General features: G+C 49.7%; 1 protein-coding gene across 1 annotated transcript in view; it reads left to right on the forward strand.

Moving 5' to 3' along the window:
* Positions 1-23,444, forward strand: part of KDM3B (lysine demethylase 3B) — a 2,029,046-nt gene that overhangs the window by 334,272 nt on the left and 1,671,330 nt on the right. The window contains exon 5 of the mRNA XM_069651588.1: positions 17,977-18,101. Within this exon, the coding sequence (XP_069507689.1) occupies positions 17,977-18,101 (125 nt within the window). The remainder of the gene's footprint in view (positions 1-17,976; positions 18,102-23,444) is intronic.

The raw sequence follows: 23,444 nt of genomic DNA on the forward strand, positions 1-23,444 counted from the left end.
GCGCACACCGAAAATCTGCACGCGAGAGGCCTTTGGCTCCCGACGGAGAAGTCCCTCCATATCAACGTCCTGGAGCTCCGTGCAGTGTTTTGGGCCCTCAGGTCCTTCCTTCCGTCCCTCAAGGGCAAGGTGGTGAGGATCTTCACCGACAACACGACCACCATGTTCTACATCAGGAAACAGGGCGGAACCAGGTCCCCAGCCCTGTCCAGGGAGGTGCAGGATCTGTGCCATTGGGCCGTCGCCCAAAGGATGTTTCTGGTGCCGTTTCATCTGGCAGGGATAAAAAACACCATCGCCGACTCACTCAGCAGGGAGCTGCGCTCGTGCCACGAGTGGGAACTACGACAGGATCTAGTGGACCGCCTCTTCCGACGGTAGGGCACACCCAGATCGATCTGTTCGCGACGGCGACGAACTCCAAGTGCCGGAGGTTCGCCAGCAGGTTTCCCCAGCCGAGGAGCATGGGAGATGCTTTCTCGTTCCCCTGGGAGGGCCTGTTTCTATACGCTTTCCCTCCATTGCCATTGCTGATCCGGCTCATCAACCAGCTCAAGAGGTCACGGTGCAGGATGATCCTCGTCGCACCTGCGTGGCCGAGGCAGATATGGTTCCCGGACCTTCTGGACTTGTCAGCGTCCCCGTCCATCAAGCTGCCAGTGGATGCAGATCTGCTCTCCAGGGAAGGAGGCGCCATCCTCCATCACGACCCGAAGTCGCTGAACTTGCAGGCCTGGCTCCTGCAGCGTTAGAGTTTGGAGGATACGACATACCGGCCGACTGCAGAGAGGTTCTTGCAAAGGCCAGGGCGTCTTCAACTCTTAAATGCTACGGACACAAATGGAAGAGGTTCTCTGTCTGGTGCCACGCACAGAAGATTAACCCTCTGCGGATTACGGCTCCCCAAGTACTGCCGTACCTACTGACGCTGGCCAAAGCTGGACTGGCGCACGCGTCCATCAAGATTCATCTTGCTGCGATCTCCCGATACACCAGAACCACGGGGCGGACGTCCTTGTGGTCTCATCGTCTGGTGAAAGAGTTCATGAAGGGACTGTTCAGATCGTCCCGCCGGTGAAGGCTCCGACCCCGGCGTGGGAGCTCAACGTGGTGCTGACCAAGCTCATGGGACCTCCGTTCGAGCCTCTGCACTCGGCTCCGTTGAAGTTCTTGTCGTGGAAAACAGCGTTTCTTGTGGCCATCACCTCCGCACGACGGGTGGGAGAGATCCAGGCCCTTTCCTGCAAGGCCCCGTACTTGACTTTTCACGACACGAGGGTAGTGCTCAGGACGCACCCCTCCTTCATGCCCAAGGTGCCGTCGGACTTCCACCTCAACGAACCCTTGGTGTTGCCTGTTTTCTTCCCGTCGCCTTCGTCGCCGGCTGAAAGGACTTTGCACTCGCTGGATGTGGCTAGAGCGCTGAAGTTCTACCTGGACCGCACGAAGGGTTTTCGGAAGACGTCACAACTCTTTGTGAACTTTGGACCTGTCAATCAGGGGAAGGCTCTCTCGAAGGCTTCCATTTCCAGATGGCTCGCCGGCTGTATCATGTACTATCATCGGTTGGCAAACGGACCCCTGCCTGGCCGTCCGAGAGCCCATTCCACCAGAGCGATCGCAGCTACCACGGCGTTCCTATCTGGTGTGCCCTTTCTGGACATCTGCAGGGCTGCTACGTGGAGGTCGACGCACACCTTCACGAAATTCTACTGCGTCGATCGGGATTCCAGGGAGGAGTCCAGGGTCGGCCAAGCAGTGCTGCGCAACCTGTTCGCCTAAGGTGAGCCTGGTGAGGAGGTAAGATTTGCTTAATGTTGAGTTTGATGTGATGCTTAATGTTGAGCCTTTGCCACCTCCCGTGGTTGTGCATGTGTGTACTGCTATGTATTCTTTATTCATGAGCATGTGAATCCATGCCAGACCCCATGCTGGAGAAGGAACAAGTTACTTACCTGTAACTGTTCTCCAGCATGGGTCTGGCATGGATTCACATGCGAACCCTCCCGCCTACCCCTCTGCGGCTCTTCACTTGGTCATACTGCCACTTCACGTGCTACCAAATCTGAAGATGGCTGCCAGAGGCGGGGCTTAGGTAGAGGGCAGTCATTGGCTGTGGTCAGTATGACGCAGAGATCAGTGATTGGTTACTACTACGAAAGACAGATCAGAAACGAAACTGATACTGGTTTTTTCTTTACCGAGGATTCCCAGCCTGACGACTGGGAATATTCATGAGCATGTGAATCCATGCCAGACCCATGCTGGAGAACAATAGTTACAGGTAAGTAACTTGTTCCTTTCTATATTTCAAGATTGGCAAGATTACGTCAGTGTGGCCAACTCTTTGTGGGATACACTGGCCGTAAATTGGGGCTGGCAGTGACTAAGCAAACATTATCTAGATGGATCATTTTGGCTATAAATGAATGTTATAGATTGGCTGGGAAAGATCCTCCAGATGGCCTGAGGGTTCATTGAACCAGGGGCATGGTGACTTCAACACCACTTCAAAGGGGTGTCCCAGTGCAAGATATTTGCGCAGCAGCCACCTGGTCATCCATGCACACATTTATAAAACACTATCCCCTAGATTCGACTTCTTCTCAGGGAGGTCTCTTTGCTAAATCAGTACTTCATTCTGTACATGACTAATATCTCTGCACTCCCGCCTCCAATACAAAACTGCTTTGGTAGTCTATCTAAGAAGAGGAATACGTGGGAGGACACAATCTATTCGAAGAACAAGTTACTTACCAACTGTAACGTTCTTTCGGTTGTATGTTCTTCCCACGTATTCCTCATTGACCCTCCCAGCCTACCCCACAGTACAGTTTACGTGGTTTACACTCAAAATTCCTTTAAGGCTTGGGTCAAAAGAGGCATACCATTTAACCACAATCCATTGGCTACAATATACGAAAAAGGGGCACGCTTGAGGCATTTATACAGTGGATGACGTCGGCACTCGATGGATGCCGCCGAGGGACATCAATGCCGCAGCCTCGAGTGGAGCGCACTCTGGTGGAGAGAATGTGTTCCAAAGCAGCAAAGCTGAAGGTAAGGATATATCTAAGGTGAGGAATACGTTGGAGGAACAGCCAATCGAAAAAATGTTAGTTGGGAAGTAACTTCTTCTTCTCCACCAGGATCTTGTCTGGTGGAGCACAGACTGCAATTTACGGATAGGCAGGCCATTCCATCAACTAGCACCAGAGGTGACCATCACCACAAACTCTTCCTTGGAGGGCTGGGGAGCTACCCCAGACAACCATAGCGTCCACGCAGTTTGGTCTCTTCAGGAACAGGATGCCCATATCAATTGGCTAGGTATGAAGGCCTTCTGGCTGCCTCTGTCTTGCTGCTTATCAGCAGCAAGACGATCCTCAATGAAAAGGGTAACTCCACCAGCATGTATTACATCAACAAGCAGGGTGGCACTAGGTGGTCTCTATGCACCCTTGTTTTCAGCATTTGGGAATGGGCTCTGGTCAACGTCCTACATTTGACGGCGATCCACTTCCTGGGGGAGTCCAACCTGGAGGCGGACTCAGGTCCTTCAGGGGATCTTCAGCAGGTGGGGGCAGCTACAGATGGGTCTGTTCCCTACCCAGCACAACAGGAAGTGCCCCCAGTTTGTGTCCTGGCAGGGACAGGGCTACAGTGGGGCAGCATGACCGCATATGCATTTCCTCCCACTCCCCTTGTCCACAAGCTGATCTGCAAGATAAGGGAGTCCCGACACCTCACCATCATTCTGATAGCTCTGTGGTGGCCTGCATGACCAAGGTTCTCGGAACTGCTCAGCCTCTCGGACCAGCCACTGATTCACCTTCCGTTGGGCCCAGCTCATCATCTATCACATCAGGGAGGCATGGTCATCCGCCCCGCAGAAGTTAGCCCTCGCAGCGTGGTTCCTGAGCAGGTCACACTAAAGCATCTGCATCTATTGCAGGCTAACCTAGACATAATACAGGGTGCTAGAAGTGATGCTACTAGGAGCCAGTACAAGAGCAAATGGACTTGGTATTGCCATTGGGCGGACTCAGAGGTTGATCCTCTTATTTACACGTTGTGCTTTCCTTCTCTGCACACTTCACACACTCGGGGGGGGGGGGGGGGGGGGTGTGGGGGGGCGGAAGGGCGGAAGGGGGGTGTTGGGCTGCAGATACACATGCTGCACCTATCTGGCGGCCATCAGAGCCTACCCGAACTCTGGGGAGGTCTTCTCATCCTGTGTGGGACTTCAACGTAGTGTTGGGTGCTTTGGTGCACAAGCCTTTTCAGCCAATGGCGTCTGCGTACACTAGGCTAGTCACCATTAAGACAGCCCTATTGGTGGGTCTTGCTTCTGCACTCCGGGTCTACGAAATCCAAGCACTAGTGGCTTCAGAACCTTACACTACCTTTCATAGCCAAGTTGGTCCTAAGAACGCAGCCTGCATTTTTGCCTAAGGTAGTCTTTGTTTCACCTAAAGGAGGAGATAGTGTTACCTACCTGGTTTGCGGACCCCAAGGACGATTTTCAGAGGGTCTTGCACTGTCTGGATGTCAGTCGCGCCCTGAAATTATATCTGGACAGGACTAAGAGCTTCTGCAAATCAGAGGCTGTGTCACCTTTGGTGTGTCAAAGCCAGTATATCCGGTTTCCAAGGCCTCTATAGCAAGGTGGAGGGTTTCGGCCATGAAGGAGGCTTATGAAGGGCAGCGCAAGTTGTTTCCGGCGAACATGCATGCCCATGCTATTAGATCCAAGGCCACGACAGTTGCGTTCCAGAGGCACGTTCCGTGACAGGTTATCAGCAGGGCAGCCACGTGGGCCACTCCTTTGGCCTTCTGCAAGCACTACTGTTTGGATGCCGGCTCCAGATCAGATGTGGCATTTGGGCAGGCAGTATTATGAAACTTGTTTTCTTGAGGAGGGGTCACCTCTCAATTGAGTAATTGTAAGTTACTCACTGGTGTGACTAACATACTTCTATTCCATAGCCCCCCTTTCCTCCATATGTCCCGCCGCCTCCTCTAATAAAACTGGTGTCATTAGGCAATGGTAATGTCAACACGTCAATGGGGATTGAGGAGTGGCGCCGGAGGGCGAAGCTTGGGGATTGCATGTTCTGCGTGCCTCTGAATTTAAAGGCAAACATTTTTTCTGGTGAAAAATGTTCCATCTCCCGTCCCTAGTGAGGGACGCCCATACAGTTTGGAGGAAAGGGGACGATCGACTAGGAGTATATTAGTTACTATGGTGAGTAACTTTGATAATTATTTTGCTCTTCCCCTAATTCTGTGAGTGTAACGCTCACCTGGCTCCCATGGAGGCGCTGGTCTGGTCTGGGTTGCTGTGGCCTCTTCAAGCGTGATGCGCAGAATTCGGACCACCGATTGAACTGGACCCCCAAATCTTGCTTATCTGGCCCGTAGGAATATCCTTCTGCAGATGAGAAAGGGGATTAACTGTCTGCTGAATAATGTGCTTGCTCCCCCCTTTCCCCCTTCGTTCTCCTGACTTCCTCCAAAACCCCCGGTTTAAGCTCACCTTATGGTTTGGAAGGATGAACTCTCCATCCTGCTTCTGGTGCAGGGGCGCGCGTTCGTCCAGTTACTTCACTGGTTTTAGAATGACGTTGGCAAATCCACTTGACTTTACTGAGCGATACGCCGTAAGTATGAAGATGCAAAAGTTCAAGTGTGAGCCTCCTTTTATGTTGTCTTTTTCTGTCCTTAATTTCATGTGCAGAACAAAGGCGATGCGTTGAGGGGTTAAATTGCCGGGGTAAATCGGGTGAGTCAGTGATGAGGGCGACCCCTCTAAATGTCTTTATAATTCCCCAGTAATGTCTTTTGTCCTTTCCACATAGGGGCCAGGATGCGGTACCTGCCAGAGATGTGGCGCCGACCCGAGATGTGGAATGGTTCACCAAGAATAGCCGGTAAGTAATATGGCTGAAAATCCGGCTTTCCTCTTGTTCCCTTGCTCACCTTTTGTCTCTTCTTCTCTCCCTTAGGTGCGGTGCAGGGATGTGGCGACCGGCACTGAGAGCCGCGATGGAGCCGGGCGGCGTCTCGGGAACAGGTGAGTGAAGCGCGGCGCTGCAGCGAGCCACGCAGTGCTTTTAAATGGAAGTCTTCCTTCAGGAATGCTGGCGTGAAGATTCCGGATGCAGATAAGGTTAAAATAGTTCCTGGTTTTCACCTTTCTCTTCTCTTATTCCCTTACAGGTGTTCCAGGTTCGAGGAGGGGGTGGCTGGAGTCCAGGTGCAGGAGCAGACACGGTGAGCGTTCAGCTGCTGGGATGCAGAACAACGCGAAGCACGTGTGGCTGTCCGGGTGTGGCTTAAATAGCCTTGGAAGAAGTTCCAGGTGAGTATTCTTCCACAGCCCCACCCAAGTAACAAAATAGTTCCTTCAGAAAAATAGTCCCTCCTAAGCCTCATTTGGCTTGGTTCTTCATGCAGCATGATCTGCATCAGGTGAGTGTGCAGCATGGTCTGCTTCAGGTAAGTGCACCAAACACTTCCCCTTATGAGCCTGGCGCCTATGGCGCCAGGACTGATGTCCAACATGAGCCTGGCGCCAACGGCGCCAGGGCAGAGTCCAAAGAGCCCCTATAAAGGGCCGCTGGGCTTTTACCCGGGGGCGTGATGCCTGCTCCCGGGGGTGCTGGGCCTGGCCTGGTGCTCCGGGGGTAGGCATCATGACAGTGAGGTAGTCATATCTTGCATGTATACCTGTAGCTTAAGTTTGCATCTAGCCAATTATCTAAGGTAGCCAAGGCCTGTAGCTCTCTTAGTGGGTAAGGTAGCCTAAGCTTGAGTCTAGCTTAAGGAACAGGGTAACCTAAGCTTACATTTAGCCAACTGTCTAAGATCGCCAATGTTTTTAATTTAATCTAAGCATGTAAGACAGCCAAAAGTTGCATATGGCAAATTGTCAAAGGTAGCCACAGCTTGCCATTGATCCAAGGAAGCCAAAGTTTGCATTTAGCCGAAGGGTATAAAGGTAACAAAAATCTGCTTTCAGCCTAGTTGTTTGGCGGCATGGCAAAACTTGCATTTGGACCAATTGGGCAAGGTAACCAAAGCTTATATTTAGCCAACTGCTGTAAGATGACCAAAGTTTTACGTTTGACCTAAGTGTTCAGGTTGGCCGTCATCTGGCCAAATGTACAGGATAGTCAAAGCTTACATCTGGTCAATTGTATAGGGTAGCCAGAGTGTGCATTTGACACAAGTGTGCAGGGGTAGCCAAAGTCTGCATTAAGCCTATTTGCCAAGGGGACCCAATGTCTGCATTTGGCCTGGGTGTGTAGCGTAGCCCCGGTTTGCGTTTGGCCTAGTTGTCTAAGGTGGCCCAAGTTTCTCATTCAGCCTTCTAGGGTAAGGTAACCCATATTTTCCAACAGACCCCACAGAGATTATCTGTCCCAAACGCTATAGACCTTCAGGTCCCCAGTGCCCTATCCCGACATCTGGGATAGCGACTCCGTGGTATCCCCCCTCCCGACCGTGCGCAAGGGTAGCAGTCCTGTGATTCATGACCTTCAGACCAGCCCTGTCCCACTAGGACTGATCTTTCCCATTCACATCGCAGGTAGTATCGCCCTCCCTAATGCCTGCCTCCCATTGCAAGCCAATTGCCCCCAAATGAGTACCACCCACAACATCCCCAACTGAGTACCACCCACAACTCCCCCAACAGGAACTACAGATGTCACTAAGAAACAAACCAAACGAGCGCTGAGGAACCAACAAGGTCAACATACATTCCAACCAAGATCACAGGAGGGTTTAACACCCCTGTGATCCTATCCGATAGCATAAACGCCAAAAACACAACCAAAGGACCGAAAGGAAAAGAAAACTGAAAAACAGAATTAACTGTGGTAGGAGCCTCACAGACACAATTCCCACACTTGGTACAAAACCACAATCCCCTGCCAATAAACTCAGGGAAGTGAACTAAAACACACCCGGCCACTGAAAGGAAAAGCCAAGGAGCGACGCAAGAAAAACCCCAAACCGGCAAACACTGCCACCAAGGAACACACTACTAGAAAATATTAAACCTCAGAATCATGAGAACATTTGCAACCGTGAGATACTCCAACCCTCCAAGTATTCAAAGTAAAACCACTAGAAGCACAAAAGATGCAATGCCAGAGGAGAGGACAACACGTGAGAAACCACAGAGAAGGCATACGTGAAATGGAATCACACCAGGCCACCACGCCAGAAGACACCAATGGAACACATGCTCACGAGCCCAACTGCAATAAGAGCCACCCGGAAAACAAGAATAAAATCACTGTAGCCAATGCCTTATCTTGCAACGGGCCACTCTCCCGAGCAGAAAGCAACTACCAGAAAAATTAGAGAAAAGGCGGTAAGAACCAGAAGGACACTATGGGAAACGAGACCTCCACTGCATACATCACTAACATTTTATTGGGCATTTGTAAGACGCTTTTACATCAAGAAATTGTTTCAAAGTGCCCACAGGGCAAAGGAAAGGGAGCAAGGGAGAAGCAAGGCAATGGAATATGGTAACACTGTGCAAAATACGATAGTGGTACTACTAGGCATTGTGAACATTTGGAGCGGGCAAGTGCGAGAAGAGAAGGGCGAGGCGGTTAGGGCTAGAAGTTCTACAGAGGAGGGAGGGGTGCATGAGAGCCAGTTGCAAAGGCAACAGTTAAGTGCCAGTTAATACTAGAAGTGTCAGGCCTGTTTGACATCACAGGCAAATGCAGGGGAGGGCGTATGCTGCAGGCGATGGGACAGAGAAGGACACGCATCCACCAATCACAGCGAACTGTGGGGCTTGAGCATGGGAGATGGAGAGTGAATGCGGAGGAAAAGAGGAAGGTGTTGAGGTGCTTGCAGAACCTGAGGAGTTCCGGCTCAAGACGGAGGGAAAGCGAGAGGCTGGGGACCCAAGAGGACCACCGGCAACACCAACCTGAAACATAAGAGGACCCAGAAGGAGACGTGAACCCAATACGAAACAGAGCCGCCGGCATACTTAATGACACAACAGACCTAACAGAACACAACCTGCATCCTGAGGAGGAGCGTCACCATCAAGACCAGAAGAATTGAGCAAGAACAAATCAGGTCACTATAAAGAAAACAAATACACTGCAACCTAATCAATGCCAGATCTATGTCCAAACGCACAGAGATCTATGATCTACTTTCCGATGGGGGAATAGACATCCTATTTGTCACAGAAACCTGGCTAGCCGAAAACTACAAAGTCAGACTGTACAGGTGTCTGCCTGACAATTACAAATGCATTCAGGCAAACAGAAGGAAAAAGAGGACTTGAAGCGGCTTACCAAGAATATCTAAAAAATAAAAACTGCCGATTTGCTGAACATCCTGAATTTCTAATACCCCGTCCTTCACCTGATCTCAGACCCGCAAACAAACCTCACATTTATACTCCTCGAAAGACCTACGACGCAACCTTCATAGTCACCTTCGTAGAAGCAGTCCCTAACCTGGCCATTAAACTTGATCACCTGATCATTCTCGTGGACTACAACATATGGTTCGAAGAGAACGCGAATGATAAAACCCTAACAAAGCAACTTGAGACAATGAAACTACGACAAATGGTATTGTAATCATTATATAGCACCATTTCCCCATTTGTATGGCCTCAATGCTTTGTGGCTGGAACGCCCTTGGGAACCGAAGTCCAGGTATGGGAAAGTTATAAGAGGAGGCTTAAAATGCTTGTGTGCATTTTACCAATATTAGGACTTGGGTTGCTACTGGAGCCTAGCCAGCCCTCCTAAGCGGTCAGGCACATGGCTGGGTGCTACGAAAGGTCATGACCGAGAGCTAGTGCAGTAGATTTGATGTGTCCAGCTAGACCAAATTTAGTCATAGGTTGTCGCTGTATTCCAATGGAAGAGGTGTTGAGGTCTTATGTTTCAGTGTGAACAGTTGTGACCAGCTAAACCACATTTAACATAGTCGTAGCTGCATTCTGCAGTGTGTGGATTGGTAGTCTGGCCTGTGGCGAATGTCCACCGAAGTGGTGCGTTTATACATAGCTTAAGCTGTGCCATCCGATTTTCTGTGGGGGGGAGAAAAAGCAAACTACTAGACTTTTTGGGCACTATGGACAGCCTACCCTACTAGTCTACCAAATGCAATAGACTGGGTGACGTAGAACATTGTCGGAGGGACAGACTAGCTACTATAGAAACTGGGATATTGGGATTCTCTGAGTGCAATAGACAGGATAACTTTATAAAATTGAAAAGGTGTGTGAGACCCTTCCCTGAGAACAAACATGGGCCAAATACCATGTTCTATGGAATTTCTTACACTCGGAAGGGTCTAAAACCACATTTTAGCTCACTACACCTTTCACAGAGGGGATCTAACCATTTGCAGATCAGTCTTTAGTCCACCCACAAGGGCAGTCCAGCATCATCGAAATGCTAGCCAATTCTCCTCTGAATAAGGGTACCATGAGCAACCCAAGACACATGTTTTTTCCTTGTTGGGCCTCCTCAGTGAGGTAAAGCTGAGCCTCTGTAAGGCCTAGTGTGCAAGTGGTCCACATCTAGATTACCCATGGTTACTTGGGGTAAAACCCCACATTTTACAAAATAGAAAAGGTTTGGGAACCCCTTCTACTGAGAAAGAACATGGGTCAAATACCCTGTTGTATGGATATTTATCCTCTGTAATGGGTGCAGCTGGCTAAAATGTGGCTGTAGACCCTCCTGAGTGGAACAAAGATATTTGACCCATGTTCGTTCTCAGTAGAGGAGCTCCCACATAACTTGGTTACCTTTTATAGTCTGACTACATATCTCCCATGTTCTACAATTATAAAACATATGGGTCACATGCAGAGGCAGAACACTTGAATGAAGCCCCTGAAACCGTGAACGAGTCCAGGGGCACTGATGACTCTGCTATATAGACTGGGACCCACAACTACTGTGCCTCTGCTCACAGCGTCCCAGTCATGGTGTCCGCCTCCCTGCCAGGAAATCACAGCCGCGTGGAAGGGATGAATGGATTCGGTGCTGCTGCTTGCCAGAATTCCCACCACAGACCCAGGCTCTCGCTGCCTGTGGGACACCGAGTAGGCGCTCAGTTGGAAACTTGTGGTCGTGGCATGCGTGCTGCAGGTGCTAATCACAAGCGCTGTCTGAAGCGCGCCGCCCGCTTATGAAAGCATGCCGCATGTGACCTGTGCTCCAGTATCTCTGGGAAGTCTAGCTCCACGCCAGAGCTCCCACCTTCCCTTGCTCCCATACACTGGCATAGACTTCTCCCACATGTCCCCCATATTACTCGACACTTCACGCCCTAAACACTTGCCATGTCCTGGATAGACTATTCCAACAGCATACAACTTAGAATGCCAGACTACTTACTGAGGAAACTGCAACAAATACAGAATGCAGCTGCCAGACTTCTCAAACTCTTCCGAAGAGACCACATCGGACCAGTGCCAAGGATGCTAGACAGGCCCCCAGTCAAAAAGTGAATAACCTCAAAAATAATGTGCATTACAGAGTAATCCACAGCCAACGATCGAAAATCATACAAAAGAAAATCACAAACTACAAACCAACAAGAACGATCCAGTAACGTCATTCACCTAGAACCTAAACTCTACAAGAGAAAAGAAACCGGATTAGCCAGCCTTCTCTTGCTTAGCTGTAAAACTCTGGAACTCCCTCCTGAGAGAAATACGAAATATGAAGGACCATTTAAAATTGAGAACTTCTTAAAAAAAAAAAAAAAAAAAAAAAAAGTCACTTCAGCTTGAAATGGGATGAAAACAACTTAACATCTCCGCACCACGGAAAGAACACACCCAACATGAACTGAGAACGAGCAAAGGAAATGGCCCTATCAAAGCATATCCGCCAAGCCAGACAAAACCTGGTAAGAGAAAACAGCCGGAAAAGGGGAATACAACCACTATTCGAAATTCCCTATTCGAACAACCTGTTACCATACTCCTACTGGCATTTAGCCTACCCGCATAGACCCATCTCATAAGGCATACACAATATTTTTGTAAATCAGCCACTCTAAAACCTAGCGTGTATCGGCAGGTTAACTGCCTCAGCCTCCAGTCTAATAGTATAGTGATGCATTATGCCTGTAGCTGCGCTTGAAAAGACAGCATGAATTGTTACTAACCCATACATATGAATAATGGTGGGAAGTGTGCCGGAGTGGATGTGGTGTCTAGCTTGGAAGGGTGGTTTGCGATCAGAAGTGTACGTCACCTGGATTAAAGGGCTGAAGGTGGAGCAGGGGAGGGAGATGTGTCCCACTGAATCAGACCACTGACTGATGAAATGCATCGCACATCAAGCAATGTCCTTGGGCGAAGAAACCGTGCAGCTCACGGATTGACCACAGGCACAGGGAACACATCTCTCCTGGAGGAACTTGTGGGGGTGGTAATTGCTATTCACTAGAAAGAATGACTTGAGAAGGGATACAGATCACATTTAGTTAAAATGTTGTGGGTAGGAAATGTAATTCCACCAACTCAATATACTAAACACCCTTCTGCATACACCTTCTCAAACTCTGAACTAAACACAAACATGCCTCTACAGCACCACGAACCGCATGCACTTCACAACAGCACGACATTAAACAAACAAACATAAACCCCCCCACCACCACATGACTACCAACTGAGAAACGCATCTACGCTCAGACTGGTTTCTCCGAATTGTCACAGCGCTCTTGCTCTTTTCCCGCTCAGTCCCACTAACCAACCCTGCCACCTTCCTTGAATTACAGATCCGCCACAGTGCCAATAGACCACACCGGTGGCAAGTGCGTGGTACAAGAACCTTTAATATAACATGGTTTTTAAAGTATATACATTTTTAAAGAACCTTGACATGCCTTTATTTTGGACCATTAGAATTGGCTGTTTGGGTTGCTACTCAACCACATTCACACCCCTGTTTAATATAGTCTTCCCTCGGCTCACATTATCACTAATGGTGCAGCAGGCTTATCTCTTTCCCCAGCATGGGGTCTGGCATTGATTCACATGCTCATGAATATTCCCCGTCAGGCTGGGAATCCTCGGTAAAGAAAAAATCAGTTTCAGTTTCGTTTCTGAACTGTCGTTCTCCTAATGACCAATCACTGGTCTCTGGGTCATACTGCCCCCAGCCAATGACTGCCCTCTACCTAAGCCCCTCCTCTGGCAGTCATCTTCAGATTTTTACAGCACGTTCAAGTTTAGGGAGTCCTCGTGCTTTAGCTCTCGAGCTTTACTGCGTTTTGCGATTTTTTTTTTTTCTTTTTTTCTTTTTTTCTTTTTTTCTTTTTTCTTTTTTTTAAAATTATTTTTATTTTATTTTTTTCCCAAAGAGTTTAACCTAATTTTTTTGGTCAATCGAGCCTCAAGCTCCACCATTTCTACTTCCGATGAACGGGGACCCGTTTTGGATTTTTCTACGCCCCTCAAGGGCGAAGTTTCGGTCGAGTTTCGGTTCTTGGAGGATTCCGGAAGGCCTTTGAGGCCTACCCCGCGTGGACATGGCCCAGGACAAAGGAAACACGACACCCGGATCCAAGCTTTTCAGGAGCTGCCCTGGATGCGGATTACAGAATGTCTTCAAGGAGGATGAGCATTCTCGTTGCCTCTACTGCCTTCACGAAGACAAAACGCACGAACATGTCTGAACGGACTATGAAGGATCGTCGTATCCGACTCACCAACTGGATGGAAGGGGGGAAGAGCCCAGCAGAAGGTGAGAAGTCTGAGCGGCCTTCTAAGACCTTTGAGGGCGCTCCGGTGACGGGGGCCCAACAAAAGGCTAAGCACTGCGAGTCTGCGGGCACCAGGAGCGCTGATCGGTCAGGCTCCTCGGCTGCCAGGCAGGGCGCATCATCACCGACGCCATCAACCACGAGCCAATGCTCTGGCTCGTGGAAGAGGAAATCGGAGAACCCGGGTAAGCTTTGGGAGAAACCCTGGTCGATCCCGACGGAGACAGCCGAGGGGGAGCGAGGCGGTGACCCCCCCCCCCAAGGTGAAGGCCTCCGGCATGCCCAAAGTCGCGAAGGCCCAGATTCACCCGGCGAAGGCCTCGATCGACGGAATAGTGGCGGCCCTCGCAAAGCCTGCGGAGTCTACCCCAGTGGAGGTGACCTCGGGGCCTAGAGTTTCCCTGCCACCACAGAGGGAATCCTCTTTTCAGCCCATCGATAAGACCCCCGTGAAACCCCAGGTGGAAAAAGGGGAGGGGGCCCGGTGTACATTACGTACACAGACGTTGCAAAGATCCTGAACAAGAAGTTCGAGGAGGTCCAGTCCTACAGGAGGGATCCTGACGAGGCGGACAAAGAAAGGGACGGCGGTGCCGACGAGGAACCGTGAGCCGTGGAGGAGACAGAGCCTACTCCCCAACAGTCGCTCCCATCGCAGCCGGTGCCTATGCCACAAGACAACTCGGGAGCAATCTTGATGGCGATTCAGGCGGAAAGGACGAAGGCCATCCTGGGCGAGGTGCAACGGCTGTCCACCATGGACGCGGCCAGGGTGAGGTCCATCAAGTTCCTGCTCGGCATGATGTTTTCGTGCATCTACCTCGTGCGCCTATGCAGGCTGTGGATGCGTCCACTGCAAGAGTTCCTCGACGCCGTTGGATGCAAGCGGCGGGCAGTTTCGAAGACAGGATCTCGCTCAACGAGACCTTCCGCCAAGCGATCCAGTGGTGGGGCTCCCGCGTGCATCTGGCGGCGGGCCTGGATTTCCAGACCCCGGCACATCAGGAGACGGTGACGGACGCCTCCCTGCAGGGATGGGGAGCGCACACTGGAGATCACCACGCAAGAGGCCTTTGGCTCCCGGAGGAGATGTCACTTCACATCAATGTCCTGGAGCTCCGAGCCGTGTTCTAGGCCCTCAGGTCGTTCCTTCCGTCCCTCAAGGGCAAGGTGGTAAGGATCTTCACCGACAAAACCACCACGATGTTCTACATCCGGAAGCAGGGAGGCACCAGATCCCCAGCCCTATCCAAGGAAGCCCAGGATCTGTGGCAGTGGGCCGTCGCCCAAGGGATATTTCTGGTACCCTTCCATCTGGCAGGAATAAAGAACACCATCGCCGACTCACTCAGCAGGGAGCTGCGTTCGTGCCACGAGTGGGAACTGCGGCAGGATCAAGTGGATCTCATATTCCAACGATGGGGCAATCCCCAGATCGACCTATTCGCGACGACGAACGTCAAGTGCCGGAGATTCGCCAGCAGGTTTCCCCAGCCGGGGAGTATGGGCGATGCCTTCTCATTCCCCTGGGACGGCCTGTTCCTGTATGCGTTCCCACCGTTGCTGCTGCAACTCAACAATCAGCTCAGACGGTCCCGGTACAGAATGATCTTCGTCGCACTGGAGTGGCTGAGGCAGATCTGGTTCCCTGACCTCCTTGCCATTGTCAGCGCCCCCCCAGTCAAAGTGCCAACAGACGCGGACCTTCTCACCAGAGAAGGTGGCACCATCCTCCACCACGACCCGGGGTCGCTGAACTTGAAGGCCTGGCTCCTGCAGCATTAGAGTTTGGAGGGTACGATATCCCGGCGGACTGCAAGGAGGTGCTTGCAAAGGTCAGGGTGTCCTCGACTCTCAAGTGCTATGGACACAAATGGAAGAGGTTCTCTGTCTGGTGCCGTGCACAGAAGATTAACCCTCTGCGGATTACGGCCCCTCAAGTGCTGCCGTACCTACTGTCGCTGGCCAAGGTGGGGCTAGCTCATGCCTCCAAGATCCACCTAGCAGCGATTTCACCCTACACCAGAACTCCGGGTTCGATCATCTCTGTGGTCCCATCGCCTGGTGATGGAGTTCATGAAAGGACTGTTCCGGTCATTCCTGCCGGTGAAGGCTTCGGCCCTGGCGTGGGAGCTCAACGAGTTGCTTAGCAGGCTCATGGGGCCGCCATTTGAGCCTCTGCATTTGGCACCGTTGAAGTTCCTGTCGTGGAAGACGGTGTTTCTTGCGGCCATCACCTCTGCACGACGAGTGGGAGAGATCCAGGCCCTTTCCTGTAAACCTCCATACCTGACATTCCACGAGACGAGGGTAGTGCTGAGCACGCACCCCTCCTTCATGCCGAAGGTGCCGTCGGTCTTCCATCTCAACGAGCCCTTGGTGTTACCTGTTTTCTTCCCATCGCCTTCGTTGCCAGCCAAGAGGACTTTGCACTCGCTGGATGTGGCTAGAGCGCTGAAGTTCTATGTGGACCGCACAAAGCGTTTTCGGAAGACATCACAGCTATTTGTGAACTTTGGACCTGTGAAGCAAGGGAAGGCCCTGTCGAAGGCTTCCATTTCCAGATGGCTCTCCGGCTGCATCATGCACTGTCACTGGTTGGCAAACCGACCGTTGCCCGGCTGTCAGAGCCCATTCAACCAGAGCGATTGCTGCTACCACAGCGTTCTTATCTGGTGTGCCCATGCTGGACATCGGCAGGGCTGCTACGTGGAGGTCGATGCACACCTTCACGAGATTCTACTGCGTGGCCCAGGATTCCAGGGAGGAGTCCAGAGTCGGCCAGGCAGTGCTGCGCAACCTGTTCGCCTGACGGTGGGCCTGGTGAGAAGGTAAGAGATGCTTAATGTTGGGTTGTTGAAATGCTTAATGTTGAGCCTTGCCACCTCCCGTGGTTGTGCATGTGTGTACTGCTATGTATTCTTGTATTCATGAGCATGTAAATCCATGCCAGACCCCATGCTGGAGAAGGAACAAGTTACTTACCTGTAACTGTTCTCCAACATGGGTCTGGCATGGACTCGCATGCGAACCCTCCCGCTTACCCCTCTGCGACTCTTCTCTTGGTCCTACTGCCACTTTACGTGCTACCAAATCTGAAGATGGTTGCCAGAGGAGGGGCTTAGGTAGAGGGCAGTGATTGGCTGGGTGCAGTATGACCCAGAGACCAGTGATTGGTTATTAGGAGAAAGACAGTTCAGAAACGAAACTGAAACTCATTTTTTCTTTAACAAGGATTCCCAGCCTGACTACTGGGAATATTCATGAGCATGTGAATCCATGCCAGACCCATGCTGGAGAACAGTTATAGGCAAGTAACTTGTTCCTAACTGTGCCTGTTTTAATTTTATGATGGTATTGGCTCTTGGTTTGTGGAAGTGAAGGCTGGGGGGGTGCTGTAGACTACTCGCCATTGTTACTCCTGCAGGGCAGAAGTCTGTTTGTCACACCCACTTCCTGCCCCTACCAAACCCCAGCCTTTTGGAATCTCCTTTGAGCTTGCTTCCTCAATCCGTATCAAACGTTGTGCTGTAAGTTCCTGCCAGTTGTATTTCAAAACAGTCTTCTGATATGATAGGTTATTCATAATGCGCTTAATATCCAAAGGTTTTTGACCGTGGGCCCGGGGATCAAACCTGTTTTGCTCCATGTCTTGCTTCCAAGGCGAGCATGTTGCCCCTGAGCTATCCTACCGAGACAATGGATTAATTGCTGTTTTATATGCACCACTGGTCTAATGTCTTAACCAAGTGGGCCTTCACCCACTTGATTAGCAGCATACGTGTCCTTGTATTGAAGTCCTGTTAAAAAAAAAAAACATTGGCCATGCCAACCGGTTTGACAGGCACTACTACCCTGTTTAGCTAATTCAACCATTTTGCAGCTGCTACCATTAATGTCCTGTTGGTACCATTATGGCAGTGCATAGCAAATGCCTATTTTGTGCCTACACAAAAGCCTAAACTGTTAGTTTTGCTAATGCCTGTTTGGTTTGTGGTTCAGTGGGTGGGGTGTGGAAGTGGCTATCGTGATCTGTGATGCCGTAGGATGGAAATCATTCATGCCTCGCTACTTGTTGCTTTGGCTGTTTTAGAGGACGTTGACTGGCTATGTAGAAAAGATGGTGTGTAGTTTCTAGTCTGTTATGTATGTGGGTACTAGGTGACTGTTTTTATTTTGTAGGCACCTACAATGTCCAAGGCCAGAGAGTTAAGGTGTACCAGCCAGAAGGACCAGCACCATGGCTCAGTGGGGTGGTTATCCAGCAGGATCCTGCAACCTGCATCATGGACATATCGGTTGTTGAGGTAAGTCTGCAGATGATTGTTAAGCAACATTAAAGCATTCTTGGAGAATGATTTGGGTGGGGGTTGAGTTTTTTTAGGGGTGTTGGGCAGGTGAGGTGGTAATCATGTAGCCCTCTTTTGGGGCCTTATTATTCGGTTTGATTCACGTACGGTGCATAGTTTATCATTTGATTGGTTTGAAATATTACAACTGGTTTATGAAGTGAAAATTCAGCATTGACGGGCCTGTTCATGCAACATTATCCCTGTGCTAAGTTGTAAAGTCTGTCTTCCGGTGTACTCGGTAATACTTTTTCAGCCATTGTTTTGGGCATGGAGTGCAATGCATTAACTGTGCCAAGACCTTTGCAGAGAGAATGGTTTTTGATGTTACTACTTTGGTATCTGACTGCATGAAAATAAACCTTCACTTTTTTGCGTATTTGTGGTCTAGAATTACCTAAACCGGATGGGTCCCTTGTACATACTCCATTCAAATGTTGCCTGCAATGCAATTTCCCTGGGTAAATTAATACAGAGTATGTAACATGCATCCTTTTAGGTCACAGTGAGAGCTCATGCTAGACATGGGATAGACACGGGAAAGTTTCAAGGTAAACATCTTAAAGAGCAGGAAGGAAAAGCATGGAGGCTGGCCAGAGTGACGCCTCTCAGGCGTTCTAGCAAGAGCATGTATTTTTAGATGCAGCTTTACCATTTGTGTCATCCATGCCCTAGGCATACCTGTTCGTGTGATGAATAGCGCATAGAAAAAATGTAAAGTTGCATCTAAATTGCACCCGAGCTCTACAGGGCCACACAAAGCCCAAGACAAAAACCCATGACATGCGCATGACTGGTTCTGAAAAATTGCATACACCCAAAGACACGACGGAGAGGCGTACCAATCACTTTAGGCAACTATTATTTGACTTCCAATCCCAATAGTCTGACTTATGATGGTCGCTTCTGATTGCAGGGAACAAGACGTGTTATGTGATTGCTATGACTAAATTATTGGTGCCCTTTTTTATCATATGAGGAAATACGAAGGAACATTACATTCTTTTTTTCTTCTTACCTTTCTTCTTCCCCTCTTTTCTTTTATCTTTTCTGTTAATGGCGGAAACAGTGACATTTTTTTAGATTTTGATGCTAGGATGATCTGTAGGAATGATTTTGTTTTGCTAAAGAGATTGTTGATATTTTATGCAAATAAAATGGAAAAAACCAAGTATGTACTCAAACCAAGAAGTGTGTCGCAGAGAAAATGGCCCAACGACAGAGAGAGAAGTCTGCAATTGAAATCTGACACTGAACTAGGGAGTTAAACAAAATTCAATGATACATTCTAGACAAAATTCATCAGTTACCCTGAAAAGAGACCATTCCTGACATGGGGATGGTTCCATGCACCATGTGGTCACAAATGCTGGAAAGCGAGGAGTACATGCAAGCCAGATAGTGCTTGCATTCCATGCATAGCAAATATGAATGTGGGGAGAAACAGCCATACACCCAGTTCAGTATTTTCCTTTCTGACTTGGAAAGTACATATCTAGATTAGTCTTGGAGGACAACTTGTCCATGGGGCCATTTGCACGGACTTGACACTCATTTGAAGATTGCAGGCATACCACCTAACTGCAGGAGTGGGCACAGCCGAGAATACTTAATGGGAATTTTGGACAAACATACACGCCCTTGGCACTTAAGGGATTTTAAAGCAGATAACTCTCCAAAAGGGAAGAGCCATGGTAAAACTGTTGAAAGGATAAAATACATGGGAGTGGACGGTAGGGTGAGCTGCTGTTGGACCATAGTTGTATGCTTCACAAGGTGCCTCTGGCGCAGATGCTTGATATAGACTTGAAAATGTACTTCCTGGAGTAAAAGGAACACGGAGAAGTTGAGGCAGAAAATGTTTACGAGGCTTGTACAATGCATTCCCCCATATTACAATGCGAACCGCCTTTCCTTCCTTTGACAGAAGATCAGACCAAATATGTCATGAGAAGGGCAGCTTCAAGATGGGTCATCAAAACAAGAGGATGAAGAGGAACCGCATTGAAGAAACACTTGATAAACGGAGACCAGTCAAAGGAAATGTATTTATTGTGCATTTGTTAGACTATACATCAAGTAAATTATGTTTCAAGGCACCCACAGGACAAGAGGGAGGGGGCATATGAATGAAGAAAAATACGAGAGATCGAGGCGGACCGATTAGGCCTTGTGAGCATTCAGAACGTCTAAGTGCAGAAAGTAGAGGGGCGGTGGATAATGTAGTGGGTGAAGTGCCAAGTCTATCGAGAGCTATGGAGTGAGCAACTGTACGTGCCTAGGCGGAGTGGTCAGCTGCCAATAAATAAGTGCAAGGCCTGTGGTGCCATAGGCCAGTGGTTGCTAAGGCAAAGAGTTGGAGGGTGTGGGGGGGGGGTGTGGAGACTGTAGGCAATTGGGTGTGGGAGGTCACGACACAGAGGACACATCGGCCCTGCTCACCAATCTCTGCAGCAGTGGGATTTAACAGAGGAGAGAGGAAGTGAAGGAGGAGGTGAAAAGCAAAGTCTTGAGGAGCTTTCGGAATTTGAGATCTGGCTCAAGAGGAAGTGGGAGGCTATTCCATAGGAGAGCCTGCTGAGGAGAGATCGTCCACCAGCTCAGTGTTTAGTGAAGCGCTTTACGCACATAGTTGGTGCCGGAGGAACGTAAAGATCTGGAGGGAGAATAGTTGGTGAGAGAAAGTATTAGACAGTGAGGTCACTGGCCCCAGATAACTTTGTGGATGATGCAGAGGGATTTTAATTTGATCCTTGCAGCTACATGGAGCCAATGGACAGTTTTTTTAGGGCTGAAGAGATGCGGTCCTTAGGCTTGCGGCCAATGATGAGTCTCACAGTCCTATTCTGGATTAGCTGGAGGGGTTGTAGAGAAGAAGAGTAGATTAAGGAAAAGGCTATTGCAGCAGTCAAGCCTAGAGAGAACCAGAGTTCTAGAGACATTGAGCTTCTGGGGGAAGTGAGGAAAGGAAAAATTCCTTTGAGGGGTTGGAGATGAAAGTGGGACTTTTTGGCAAGGTCCTGAATGTGAGGGATAAAGGAAGGAGGAGTTTAAGATGAGTCCAAGGTTTCTGGCTTCAGTTGAGGGCGAAGGGAGGGAGCCCGTATACGATAGCCAGAGTCAGGGACAGAAAGAGGGAGCAGGGGTCCCAATAGAAAGGATCTCGGTCTTGCTGACGTTGAGGCAGAGATCATTGGAAGTACACCAGGACTGGATGGCAGATGGGCAGTCTGGAATGATGGTGGTTGTAAGAAAAGGATCGGAGGGAAATTTGAAGAAGAGTGGTCTCATCTGCATAACACTGGAAGTTTGGAAAGTGCAAATAAGGTGTGCAAGCGAAGAAAGGTAGTTAAAGAGCCAGGTAGAAAGGTTGGAGCCCTGGGGGGACACCGCTGGTGGAGATAAAGGTGGTAGAGAAGGAGCCCAGAATGACCTGTGACGGACGGTCACTGAGGAAGGCCAGCCAGTCCAGTGCCCTCTCTGAGATACCTAGGGTATCGCAGAGTCGTTTTAGGAGTTTGGAGTGCTTAACTGTATCAAATGCAGAGGATAGTTCAAGTAGAATGAGAACAGTTGGAGAGGTGAAATGAAAACAATAAACAATCGCCCCAAGATTCTAGAGCTAAGCATTTCTCAAGCCACAATCCTCAGTAGGGCTTTAAAAGCCCAATGTTTTCAGTGGACATGTGTCCACTACTGAAAAAGGATAATGAAACCCTTGTCTCTCTAGCACTATTTTGACTGACTTATCAAATGACTTGCACCCTCTGCCCAGCACATGGCATGGCAGTCACCAAGCATATCAAACCCAGTTTCAAGGTTCAATCTTGGTAAAAAGATGAGGAAATGGGGGGTGGACCAGCTATGGGCACACTATTTCAGGTTAGATGCCAGACATTGTTAAATGTCAGATGGCAAGTGTATGGTATTGAAGGGTTCAGTCGGCAGCTTAGGGGCGAAGAGTAAAGGCCTAAGGCAAGCCGTTCCAATTCTTAGCAGAGGTGACTGGAAATCTAATCCATGCCAATCTTTCTCCTGAATCTTGTGATGGGCAATTGGTGTTTTTTTGTGCTATTGTTAGCGGCAATTAAACTGATCGACAGAGGCAAGCAGTATTTGTGAATCTCCACATAGATAGGCTAACTGGAGACCCTGCTAACCAGTGCAACATGCCACTTTGTGCACAGTGAAACTGTTGTACTGTTTGGGTTTTTCTTGTGCCCTGGTTGAAGCATGTGACCATTTTGCCAGACATTGCCTTTCTTGGTCCCCGAGAGCCCTGAAATGGTAGTTTCATTTAGTTTAAATCCAGTAACCTTGCTTCGAATGGATTGTGTCCTCCAACGTATTCCACATCTTTGACATGTACGGTCCACAGCTGCGTACTTTGGAAACTTTCGGCAGAGGGTGTCCTGTGTCGATGGCGACGTCTCCAGATGTTATAGGATGCATGGTGCCCGTAGCCTCAGTTCTGTTTTTTCTGCAAGTGTTTGATTCGTAGACTCAGCGCTCCTTGTACATTCCTCGTGACTGTCTTCTTGAACCCCCTCTGACTCTGCAGTCTGGATACAAGACTTGTCGGGACTGCAAGTCGAAAAATGTCGATTACCGACTCGCATTGCATTTGTTTGTGGTGCTTGGGCGAGAGTCGCAACACTGACTGTTCCAAATGCCAGTTGCTGACTGCTAAGGCCTTGCGAGAGTGTAAGGGCAAGCTTCAGGTGGGTAGGGGTTCGAAACCCAGTAGGTCCCGTAAATCGAAGTCCAAGGGGATGTCCACTGACGATTCAAGGGCTGATTCTCCGCATCGGGAGGAGTCCTGGGGATTTCGGTCCCAGAGTGGTTCCCGCCATTCCTCCTCGTCTCGGCATTCTGGGAAGCGCCATAACTGGTCGCCTCACTCGGAGGATGGAGCCGCGAGGAAAGTGGCATGCCCGACGAAGTCATTGACTCCGGAGGAATGGGAGCAGATGGTAGCGATTTTTTTTCAATCGCAGGGCATAGTTCCGTCCGCGCCTTCTGATGAAGCCGGCAAGGAACGGTCTCATGCTGTGGCTCGCACGCCTTCGGGTCCTCGACGCGACGCTCATTGGGAACCTTCGAGGTCCTATTCGGACAAGGCTAAGGATGGTCGCAAGAGACATGCTTCCAAGTCTCGGTCCTCGTCTCCCGCAAGACAGCAGAAGCCTGGTAAGGGCTCAAGGTCGACTACGTCGGCACCTTGTCCCTCGGATATCGAAGTCGAAGCTTTGCCTTTGTTCCAGCCCTCGGCACCGTCAGCACCCTTGTCGACGCCGAAGC

The sequence above is a fragment of the Ambystoma mexicanum genome, chromosome 3p (assembly GCF_040938575.1).
Source record: "Ambystoma mexicanum isolate Mex_15411 chromosome 3p, UKY_AmexF1_1, whole genome shotgun sequence".
NCBI classification, from domain to species: Eukaryota; Metazoa; Chordata; class Amphibia; order Caudata; family Ambystomatidae; genus Ambystoma; species Ambystoma mexicanum.